The sequence below is a fragment of the Oryctolagus cuniculus genome, chromosome 1 (assembly GCF_964237555.1).
Source record: "Oryctolagus cuniculus chromosome 1, mOryCun1.1, whole genome shotgun sequence".
Classification (NCBI taxonomy): domain Eukaryota; kingdom Metazoa; phylum Chordata; class Mammalia; order Lagomorpha; family Leporidae; genus Oryctolagus; species Oryctolagus cuniculus.
In genome coordinates, this window is record NC_091432.1 from 16,160,485 (window position 1) to 16,173,046 (window position 12,562).

At 40.6% G+C, this 12,562-nt stretch overlaps 1 protein-coding gene across 1 annotated transcript; it reads right to left on the bottom strand.

Annotated features, from left to right (window-relative positions):
* Nucleotides 1–11,160: 11,160 nt before the first annotated feature.
* On the bottom strand, nt 11,161–12,108 carry LOC100340726 (olfactory receptor 8H1-like). Its single transcript, XM_002709126.2, has one exon. It carries the CDS (start codon nt 12,106–12,108, stop codon nt 11,161–11,163), a length of 948 nt encoding a protein of 315 aa, XP_002709172.2.
* Between the last annotated feature and the right edge of the window lie 454 nt (nt 12,109–12,562).

Below are 12,562 nucleotides of genomic sequence, written 5' to 3' on the forward strand. Positions count from 1 at the left end.
AGGAAGCATTAGGGGTTAGTTTATGTCTTATAGTACAAACAGAGTGTGACAGATATAATAATAATAAGATATATTAATAAGTTCATAGATGTAAGGAATGAGGATAGCATCATTTTTGATCTGTGAGCAGTCATACAAATTTTACTCTTAGATGAATAGCAGCTCTTGTATTGTTAGTGAAGAAAAGTGCTACAACCCAATCTCCTGTTTAACAACGTAACTCTGGTTCCTACCTTAAGATTAACCTGAAGGGTTATGAAGAAAAGTTAGGTACAATATAGGAGTCCTTAGCAGTAATTCTAAAACTGAATTGATAGTTCCTTGGACCAGGATGGTAACAGGGAATGTGTTCAAGTACATAACAAATACATCTGTATTTAGAATCAGTAATATGCTGATAGAATGACAGTGATGTGTATTAGGTTTAAAATTTTCAGTATGAAATCTAAATATTTGATTGAACAAGGATGGATTTCCATCACACATTAAAATCTACATTTTTGAAAACTTTTATTTATTAAATATAAATTTCAAAAGAACAACTTTTGATTTACAGCAGTTTTCCCCCAATAACAACCCTCCCAATCACAAACCATCCCATCTTCTACTCCCTCTCCCCTCTCATTCTACAGTAAAATTCATATTTAATTATATTTGTATACATAAGATAAAGTTAGTTTTTACTAAGTTGTATATACTAAGTAAAGATGACGTCAGTAATCACTCGAAGCTCTTGTCATCAGTTGCCAAGGCTATGGAAGCCTCTTGAGCTCATAAACTCCAACTTTATTTGGACAAAGCCATAACCAAAGTGGAAGTTCTCTCCTCCCTTCAGAGAAAGGTATCTCCTTCTTTGATGGCCTGTTCTTTCCACTGGAATCTCACTAACAGAGATATTTCATTTAGGTCATTTTTTGTCACAGTGTCTTGGCTTTCTATTCCTGAGAAACTCTCATGGGCTTTTTAGCCAGATCTGAATGACTTAAGGGCTGATTCTGAGGCCAGAGTGCTGTTTAGGGCATTTGTCATTCTAAGGGTCTACTGGGTATCCCACATCCCATGTTGGATCACTGTCTTTTTTTAATTCTATCCGTTAGTATTAGCAGACACTGGTCTTGTTAGTGTGATGCTTTTGACAATCATATCTTTGTGATCAATTATGAACTTAAACTGACACTTTAACTAGAATTTGGCATTGGTACATGCCGACTCAATGGATTTGGAATCCCATGGCATGTTTCTAGTTCTACCATTAGTGGCAAGTCCGAGTGAATGTGTGCCAAACTGTCCATCTCCTCCCTCTCTTATTCCACTCATTTTTAACAGGGATCACTTCTCAGTTAAATTCAAACACCTAAGAATAATTGTGTGTTAATTAAAGAGTTCAACCAATGTTGGTATTAAGTAGAACAAGAAAATACTAAAAAGAATAAAATAGTAAGTTGTTCCTCTACATCAGGACAAGGGCTGATTCAAGTCATTGTTTCTCATAGTGTCAGTTTCACTTCCTTTTAGGTGCTCGGTTAGTTGTCACCGATCAGGGAGAACATATGATATTTGTCCCTTTGGTACTGGCCTATTTCACTCAGCATGATGTGTTCCAGATTCCTCCATTTTGTCGCAAATTACCTGATTTCATCTTTTTTTTTTTTTACTGCTGTATAGTATTCTATAGAGTACATATCCCATAATTTCTTTTTGCAGTCTTCTGTTGATGGGCATTTAGGTTGATTCCATGTACTGACTCAGCTATGGATCTGTTTAGGCTTTCTAGTTCTTCCTGGTTCAATTTAGGTAGGTTGTATGTGTCCAGGAATCTATCCATTTCATTTAGATTTCCCTGTTTGTTGGCATACAACTTTTGTAGTACTTTCTGATGAATCTTTTTATTTCTGTGGTGACTGTGGGGAGCAATCCGGACTGGACTAAGTTACTGGAATTAAGACTTATTCTATGCATCTGCTCTCCCACAATATGGCGCTGGGAGAGAAGAAAACAGCTTCTACACAGCTGCCTCCAGTTCAACCAATAAACAGCAGGACCTGCTCCTGATTGGAGGAGAGCAGTGTACTTGGCGTGTGGGCAGCCGAGTTGGGATTGGCAGAGGAGGACTATAAAGGAGGAGAGAGACGGCATGCACCAGGAACATCTAAGGGGAACATCTAAGGGGAACACCTGTGCAGCCCCCGAGAGAGCCGGCCGGCGGAGTGCCGCTCCTCTGCGGAAGTGGGGAATGTGGCCAGGGGGAACTGCCCTTCCACGGAGGTGGAAGGGACAGTAGCCAACCCGGGAAGAACCAGCAGCAAACCCGGGGAGGGCCGAGCAGACAGAAGAACAACGCAGGGTCCTGTGTCGTTCCTCCACGAAGAGGGGGAGCGACATAATGGTGCCGTGACTCAGATATGAAGCCTAGGCAGGGTTCAGCGTCATTCCTCCATGAAAAGGGGGAGCGACATAATGGTGCCGTGACTCGGATAGGAAACCTAGGACGGATATGAAACTTAGGACGGATAGAAAACTTAGGAGGGAAGAAACCGGGAAGAAGTGGGAAATTACCGGAGAGAGAGACTAGCAAACAGCCTAGGGAAAAGCCGGACGAAAAAGGTGCCGGAAGAAGCTATTGAAAGCCTAGGCATAGACTCGGATACGGACTACGGGGGGAAGCTGGGAGAAATCTCTAAGGTCGAAAGCGAAAGTGAAAGCTAGAACAAACAGACTCGGATGCGGACTGTGGGGAGAGGCCAGGAGAAATGAGGGAGGAGTATTGTTGGAGGAAAGCTTGGGGAAACATACCAGGTAGAGAAAAATGTTAGGGAAATTGAAGCCGCGGGGGGCAGGCCGAGGCGGAGACGAAAGCCACTTTGGGATTCTCAAGTTAGCCTGGGAATAAGGGGCGAAAAGTTGAATTCGCCAGGTTAGCCCGGGGAACTTAGATTGAATGCTAGTAGCGGAGACGTGAGCTGGGGCTGTGTGACTCGTGGAGGCTGCTGCGCGCAGACAGAGTGTGCGGGGCTCAAGTAGATAGGGAACGCTGGGCTAGTGCGAAGCCGCGCAGATGAGAGAGGCGCGGGCTGAAGCAGCTCAGAGCCAGAAAGCCGCCGAGAAGCAGCCTCGGGGCGGGCGCCGGAAAGCCGCAGGGATAAGAGAAACAGAAGTTTAGAAGTAAAATGAGAGAAATAGGAATGCTGGAAGATAGAAGTAGAATGGGAGAAATAGGAATGCCAGGAGATAGAGAAATAGAGAAATAGAAAGGCCTCCCCACAACATGGCAATGAGAAAGCTTGGATTCGGTCTGCCTGATTAGGGAGGCGGTGAGCACCTGCGGGCGGCTAGCAGCTTATGCGCCGCAGGTCACCGAAGACAGGCATGAATTAACATCAGTAAGGCCTCCCCACAATACTGCAATAAGAAGGCTTGGATTCAGTCTGCCTGATTAGTGAGGCGATGAGCACCTGCGGGCGGCTAGCAGCTTATGCGCCGCAGGTCACCGAAGATAGGCACGAATCAACACCAATAGGCCTCCCCACAATATGGCAATGAGAAAGCTTGGATTCGGTCTGCCTGATTAGGGCGGTAAGCACCAACAGGCAGCTCGACCAGAGTATGAGCTGCAGGTCACCGAAGACAGGCATGCATCAGCGCCTAAAAACCTCCTCACAACATGGCGAAGAGAGGACCCGGATTCGGTTTGCCTGATTGATAGGACTTGTAAGAACCTGTGGCAACTCTAGCAAGTAGAGCAGAGTGTGTGCCGCGGGACACCGAAGACAGGCGCGTATCAACGCCAAAAAATAAAAAGAAAGGGGGATCTGTGGGGAGCAATCCGGACTGGACTAAGTTACTGGAATTAAGACTTATTCTATGCATCTGCTCTCCCACAATATGGTGCTGGGAGAGAAGAAAACAGCTTCTACACAGCTGCCTCCAGTTCAACCAATAAACAGCAGGACCTGCTCCTGATTGGAGGAGAGCAGCGTACTTGGCGTGTGGGCAGCCGAGTTGGGATTGGCAGAGGAGGACTATAAAGGAGGAGAGAGACGGCATGCACCAGGAACATCTAAGGGGAACATCTAAGGGGAACACCTGTGCAGCCCCCGAGAGAGCCGGCCGGCGGAGTGCCGCTCCCCTGCGGAAGTGGGGAATGTGGCCAGGGGGAACTGCCCTTCCACGGAGGTGGAAGGGACAGTAGCCAACCCGGGAAGAACCAGCAGCAAACCCGGGGAGGGCCGAGCAGACAGAAGAACAACGCAGGGTCCTGTGTCGTTCCTCCACGAAGAGGGGGAGCGACATAATGGTGCCGTGACTCGGATATGAAGCCTAGGCAGGGTTCAGTGTCGTTCCTCCATGAAAAGGGGGAGCGACAGTGACCATTGTTATATTCCCTTTTTCATCTCTGTTTTTATTGATTTGAGTCATCTCTCCTCTTTTTGGTTAGTTTGGCCAATGGTGTGTCAATTTTCTTTATTTTTTTCAAAAAACAGCTCTTTGTTTTGCTGATCTTTTGTAATTTTTTTGGATTCAATCCTGTTTATTTCTTCTCTAATTTTAATTTTTTTCTCACTAGTTTTGAGTTTGGTTTGCTGTAGTTTTTTCTAGATCCTTGAGATGCATTGATAGATAATTTATTTGGTGCCTTCTCAATTTCTTAATGTAGGCACCTTTTGCTATAAACTTTAATGTTAACACTGCTATTGCTGTATCCCATAAGTTTTAATATTGTGTTGTTATCTTCAATTGTTTCTAGACAGTTTTTGATTTCTCTTTGGATTTCTTCTTTGACTCATTATTCTTTCAGGAGCAAGTTGTTTAGTCTCCATATGTTTGCATATGCTCTAGGGATTCCTGCGTTGCTAATTTCCAGCTTTATTCCTTTGTGGCCTTAGAAGATGCATGGTATGATTTCAATTCTTTTGAATTTGCTGAGACTTGCTTTATGGCCTAGTATGTGGTCAATCCTAGAGAAAATTCCATGCATTGCTGAGAAGAATGTGTATTCTGCAACTGTGGGATGGAAAGTTCTATAGATAACTGTTAGATCCATTTGATCTATAGTGTAAATCAAATACGCTCTTTCCTTGTTGATTTTTGTCTGGTATATCTGTCCATTGCAGAAAGTGGAGTATTGAAGTCCCCCAATACTACAGTATTGGAGTCTAAGTCTCCCTTTAAGTTCATTAACATATCGTTTAAGTAGACCAGTGCCCTGTAATTAGATGCATATCTGTTTGTAATAGTTATATCTTCCTGTTGAATTGATCTCTTAATCCTTATATAGTGCCTCTCTTTGTCTCTTTTAACAGTTTTTGTGTTAACATCTAGTTTGTCTGATATTAAGATGGCTACACCAGCTCTTTTTTGGATTCTTTGAAAATGAAGAGGCAACTGACAGAATGGGAAAAAATATTTGCAAACTATGCTACCAATAAAGGATTAATAACCAGAATCTAAAAAGAGATCAAGGAACTCCAACAAAAAGAAACTCCAACAAAAGAAATAACCCACTTAAGAGAGGGGCCAAGGACCTCAATAGACATTTTTCAAAAGAGGAAATCCAAAGGGCCAACAGACACATGAAAAATGTTCAGGATAACTAGCAATCAGGGAAATGCAATGAGGTTTCACCTCACCCCGGTTAGAATGGCTCACATTCAGAAATCTACCAACAACAGATGCTGGCAAGGATGTGGGGAAAAAGGGACACTAACCCACTGTTGGTGGGAATGCAAACTGATTAAGCCACTATGGAAGTCAGTCTGGAGATTTCTCAGAAACTTGAATATAACCCTACCATACAACCCAGTCATCCCACTCCTTGGAATTTACCCAAAGGAAATGAAATTGGAAAACAAAAAAAGCCATCTGTACCTTAATGTTTATTGCAGTTCAATTCACAATAGCTAAGACCTGGAACCAACCCAAATGCCCATCAACAGTAGACTGGATAAAGAAATTATGGGACATGTACCCCCATAGAATACTATACAGGAGTAAAAAACAATGAAATCCAGTAATTTACAACAAAATTGAGGAATCTGGAACACATCATGCTGAGTGAAATAGACCAGTCCCAAAGGGACAAATATCCTATGTTCTCCCTGATCGGTGACAACTAACTGAGCACCAAAAAGGAAACCTGTTGAAGTGAAATGGACACTATGAGAAACAGTGACTTGATCAGCCCTTGCCCTGACTGTTGATGAACAACTTAATACTTTACCACTTTTAGTACTTTTTTTTGTTCTACTCAATACTATTTTTTTGTTCTAGTTAATACTATGGAAAATCTTTGTCCAACCTGTTGCCAGGCAGTATCCGAAGCCATCAATCACAGCCTGTTGCCAGGTAGGCTCCTTTGCCAGGTGGGTTTCAAAGCCATTCCTGAGTAATTGACGTTCGCTTGCCAGCGGCCATCTTGACATGGCCTTCTCATTCCACTACAAATATGCAGTCAAATAATTTGGAAGTAAAAATCACTCTTTGTAGGCAGTCTTTGGACAAATCAAGGCCAGTCTTGGCTTGTGGAGTTCTTGGGATAAGAAAGTCACATACTCCCATCCTGAAGGAGGGTGATAATCAAGAACGCTCTGTTAAAATTATCTGTTCCATCAGAGGCCCCGATAAGTTGCTTACGTATGTTGTTATCTTTTGTGCTACTTTGTGCTTCTTTGTGTTGGTTATGTATAAATACCACCGAGACACTGGAATAAATGAGCCTTGATCAGCCTTGTTGTCTTGGCTCCATTCTCTGCGATCTCTTGTCCCTCTTTTCAGTCCCTCCCCCTCCCTTAGGTTCCGTTCGACTGGTATGGCTGGCCTGTACAACTCTTCATATTTTGCATGATGTATTGTAGTCTTATGTTGTGTTTGCCTTACATAGCATTTTGTTGTGGTACCATGACTCATAACATTAATTCATACAACATATTATGTAAATTATGATAAGCATTATTTTAAGTTTAGTAGGATAATCAGATAGGAAATAAAAGTAATCAAAATACATTATGTTGTCTATATATTATTTTATCTATCTAATAAAATTCTTGGATGTTTTTTATTCTATATCATAAAAAGTTTAGTGTAGTCTTAATTTCTTTAGGACTTAAGAGTTTCTCAATGCAAGTATTGTGTACAAATTATAGATTCTGTTCACCAACTTTTCCAACACAAAATGATGATACATTTTCTTTTTTTTAAAGGTTGTATTTATTTATGTGAGAGGTGGAGTAATAGACAGAGAAAGATGGAGCTAAAGGGCTTCCATGTGCTGGTTCACTACCAAGTTGATCGCAGCAAGCAGAGCTGAACTGATCTGAAGCCAGGAGCCAGGAGCTTCTTCTGGGTATCCCCTGCAGGTGCAAACACTTGGCCCATCTTCCACTGATTTGCCAGGCCATAAGGAAAGAACTTGTTTGGAAGAGGAGCAGCCGGACATGAACTAGTGCCCATATGGGATGCCAGGGCAACAGGAGGAGGCTTGCTCTTGGCCTCTCTTGGCTCCTCTCCTCCTTTCATCTCTCTTCTCCCTCCTCTCTGTCTCTCTCTCACTGTCTCCTTCTCTTTTCCTTCTCTGCCCCTTCACTCCAGTCTGTAGGGTGTTCCCCAATAAACCCTTTCCCTTAAAAAAAAAAAAAAAGGAGGAGGCTTAACATATGCCACAGTACTGGCCTAAGATACATTTTCAAAATCACAGAAATAGACATAACCAAAAGCAAGGTAAACAGTAGTTTATCAAAATGTCTAGAAAATTGAAAAGTCTATAAACTTATGAAATGATATAATGGATTTAAAAGAGGAGCGATGAGCCAAAATAATATCTTATTAAACAGCAAATATTTATTACTTATTTCTAGTTACAAACACAAACACGTAAGTTTCAATACAATTATTGATTTGAGACAATATGCAAAGTGAAAATAAATCATAAATATTTATATTTTATTCTATATAAGCTAAAATTCTAAAATAAGAGGAAAACTATTTGAACAAATTAGTGAAAATTGAACTAACTCATAATAGAGGTTGCATTTAATTTAATCTAATCAGAATCATCTAGGAGAAGGAGTCAAGTATAATTTTACAAAGAAAAGTTAGCATAAACTTTTTTTCTTCTCTTTTTTTTGGACAGGCAGAGTTAGACAGTGAAAGAGAGCGAGACAGAGAGAAAGACCTTCCTTTTCCCTTGGTTCACCCCTCTAAATGGCCGCTACTGCATGCACGCTGAGGCCAGCGCCCTGTACTGATCTGAAGCCAGGAGGCAGGTGTTTACTCCTGGTCTCCCATGCAGGTGCAGGGCCCAAGCACTTGGGCCATCTTCTACTGCCTTCTCAGGCCACAGCAGAGAGCTGGACTGGAAGAGGAGCAACCGGGACAGAATCCGGCACCCCAGCTGGGACTAGAATCCGGGGTGCCGGTGCTGCAGGGGGAAGATTAGCCAAGTGAGCAGCGGCGATGGTCAACATAAACTTTTAAAAAGTATGTAATCATATTTCTCAAATGAAGACAGTCCATCTAGTAACTGTTCCAAAAATTTAAACAGAAGTCCAAATATTGGGAAATGAAACAATATCCTCTATAATTACCTTTAAATGACTAGCAAAATAAAATTTCAATTCCTGAATACATAGGGGAGAAATCTAAAAAACATTCTTCCTCATGAATGTTTATGGACGTGGATGTCATAAAATCTGGATTCACTGTCTTCTTTTAACTTTAAAATTTTATTAATATCACGAGAACAGGATTTCTTGTATTTCATAGGTGCAATTCTAAGAAGATAACCATATTTCCCTCCCTGCTTTATCCTTCCCTCAAACATTTGCTTTACTACTCTTGCTTATTAAAAAATTAGGAAACATATGCCAAACAATTCATTTAAGAATCTAATTTTAAAGACTATTGTAAATCTATAATGTCATCACCTACAGAAATGTGTTGAAGTTTCTATTCTATATTTTCTTCCAGCAACTTCACAATCTCAGGTCAGAAATTGACATCTGTGATCCATCCTGAGTTGATTTTTGTATTTGGTGAGAGACAGGATAAAATTCCATTCTATTACATGTATATATCCGGTTTTGCCAGCACCATTTATTAAAGATATTATCCTTTATCCGGTGCATGGTCTTGGCCCCTATGTGAAAAATCAGTTGCTGTATGTATTTGGATTAATTTCTGTGCTCTCTGTCCAATTCCATTGTACTGAGTGTCAGTTTTATGACAGCACCATGCTGTCTTAATCACGATTCCTTTGTAGTATGCTTTGAAGTCAGATATTGGGATGCCTACAGCTTTATTTCTTTTGCTCTGTATCTCTGTGGCTATTCTGGTTCCTTTGTGATTCCATATGAATTTTAGGATTGTATTTTTTTTTTCTCTAAAGAATGCCAATGGTATTGAGTTGAATCCGTTGACTGCATTAGGTTGTATAAAATTTTAATTATTTAAATTCTTTCAGTTCCTGAGCAAGAATATCTTTCCATTTGTTGTGTTTCCTTTTTAGTTCCTTTATTAATATTTTATTTTTCACTGCAGAGGTTGTTCACTTATTTTGCTGAATTTATTTCTAAATATTTGATTTTTGTGGCTAAATTAAGTGGGATTTTTTTATGGTTTCTTTTAGAAAGTTCATCATTAGTGTACTTTAAATACTGTATTCATTCTGTAAAATGCAGCTGTACTGAATTGATTTATCAGATCTAACAGCGTTTTGGTGGAGTGCTTAGGATTTCCATGTACAACATCATCTCATCTGCAAACATGGATATTTTACTTCTTCTCTTTCAATTTTGACATCCTTTACTCCTTCTCTTCCCTAATGCTTTTGGTAATACCTTCTTTTTTTAAAAGGTTTATTTATTTATTTGAAAGAGAGTTATACAGAGAGAGGAGAAGTAGAGAAAGAGAGGTCTTCCATCCGATGGTTCACTCCCCAGTTGGACTCAACGGCCGGAGATGTACCCATCCGAAGCCAGGAGCCGGGAGTTTCTTCTGGGTCTCCCACTCAGGTGCAGGTGCCTAAGGACTTGTGCCATCTTCTACTGCTTTCCAGGCCATAGCAGAGAGCTGGATTTGAAGTGGAGCAGCCAGACTAGAACCAGCACCCATATGGGATGCCAGTGCTTCAGGCCAGGGCGTTAACCCACTGTGCTACAGTGCCGGCCCCAAGGTAACACTTTCAATATAATATTGAACAAGAGTGGTGAAAGTGAACATTCTTACCTTGTTCCAGATCGGAGGGAAATGCATTCAGATTTTCCCATTCAATATGATATTGATTTTTCATGTATAGACTTAATAAATTTGAATTAGTTTTTTAATATCAAATTTGTTGGTGGTGACCTCTTGAACAAGATCCCAAAACACATGCAAAAAAAAAAAAAAAAAAAAACAACAAAAAAAAACCAGGGGCCTGCGCTGTGGCGCAGTGGGTTAACACCCTGACTTGAAGGTCCGCCATCCCATATGGGTGCAGCTTCTAGTCCTGGCTGCTCCTCTTCCAATCCAGCTCTCAGCTGTGGCCTGGGAAAGGATAGAAGATGGCCCAAGTCCTTGGGTCCCTGCACCCGCTTGAGAGACATGGAAGAAGTCCTGGATCCTGGCTCGGATCGGCACAGCTCCGGCTGTTGAGTCCAACTAGGGAGTGAACCATCGGAGGGAAGACCTCTCTCTCTCTCTCTCTCTCTCTCCCCCTCTCCTCTCTCTGTGTAACTCTGAACTTCAAGTAAAATAAACAAACCTTGAAAAAAAAAATAGAACCAAAACCAGACAAATGGGATCATAGCTAATTCAGAAGCTTCTACACTTTTTGAAATGAAACAATAAACAGAGTGAAGAGATATTATACAGAGCAGGAACAAAATATTTGTAAGCTGTCTATCTGACAAAGAATAAATACCCAAATTGAATCAGAAATTCAAAACATCACAACAGAAAGTGACCAATCCGGTGAACACAATTAACAGTACATCTCCTAATTTCCAGATATAATAAGGAATTCTATAAATTTACTACTAGAAATGTCCAAGATCATGAATGGTCAACTAAAGGACCATTCCACAGAATTAAAAATTAAAATGTTTGACAGTTATCAGAGCAAGACCAAAAAACTATGCACCTGGAAAGAAAGAAAGCATGCATGAGTTTCAATGATTAGCAATACCTCTATTTTAATTGCCTGGCGGTGTCTCCCTTCTTCATGATTCTAAATAAAGCATTTTTCACTTCTTTGTTCCTGAGACTATAAATGAGTGGATTGAGCATGGGGATCACAATAGTGTAAAAAACAGAAGCCACTTGATCCTTTCCCAAGGAGTAGGACTTACTTGGTTTTAAGTAAGTGAAAATCATGGTGCCATAAAATATGGTGACTCCCAGGAGATGGGAGGCACAAGTAGAGAAGGCTTTTTGCTTCCCTGAAGTGGAATTTATTTTCAGGATGGTGGAGAGAATGGAAACATAGGACACAGCTATTGTAATAAGGGACACCATTAAGGTAGAGCCAGCAACAATGAATATCATGATTTCAGTGTCAAATGTGTCAGTGCAGGACAGGGCTAGGATTGGGAGTGTATCGCAGAAAAAGTGGTGGATTACATTGGAGTCACAATAGTGCAGCCTGCTCATGCAAAGCACATTGATAGAGGAAACCATGAAGCCAATCATATAAGACCCAGTGACAAGGGCACAGCAGAGTCTTGTGGACATAATAAGTGGGTACTGTAACGGATTGCAGATAGCTACATAGCGATCATAGGCCATCGAGGACAGAAGAAAACACTCAGCAGCAGCCAAGAAGACAAAAAAGTATAATTGGGTAAAGCAGTCCATGAATGAAATATATGTGTTGGAAGTCAGTAAATTCTCTAAGGTTTTAGGTGTGATGACAGTTGAGTAAGTGAGGTCAAGAAATGACAGGTGAGTGAGGAAAAAATACATGGGCGTGTGGAGCTGGAGATCCAGGCGGATTATCAATATCATCCCCACATTCCCCAGCACAGTAACCAGGTAAATCAGCAGAAACAGCGCAAAGAGGAGCAGCTGGATCTCTTCAGCATCTGTCAGTCCCATAAGGATGAAGTCAGGCACATTTGTGTTGTTCCTTCTACTCATTGTGTCCAACTGCTCTAAGATGTTAAGAAATTCAAAAATCTAAAGAAGAAATGATTTGAACAAGAAAAGGTCTTATGTGAAAGAAGTAATCTATTTTGCATAATTAGCTTTGTTTTCCTAAAATTGAGGGTATGGTTTATATTGTAAATCTGCATTTTTATGAGGATAGCTGCATTGAACATAAATAACTTATTTAAAATAATTGATATTAATTGTCCACTCTGCAATTATACCATGATTGGTAGATTCCCAAAACCTGTTACTCATATTCAATTTCTGTTAATAACTAATTTTATAAATCTGATAAAAATACTGAATATATAATAAGCACTACTAGAAAACATTTGATGCACCATTTATCATGTTCTTCTTTGTGAAAACATTTATACTTATTAAAAATAAATTTCACAATTAGAGGACTTTGATGCATTAAAGTTATAAACCATTTCTTTTT

Bases quoted from the DNA above. Each gene is read 5' to 3' on its own strand.
- LOC100340726 (XM_002709126.2), bottom strand. From the start codon at position 12,108: ATGAGTAGAAGGAACAACACAAATGTGCCTGACTTCATCCTTATGGGA.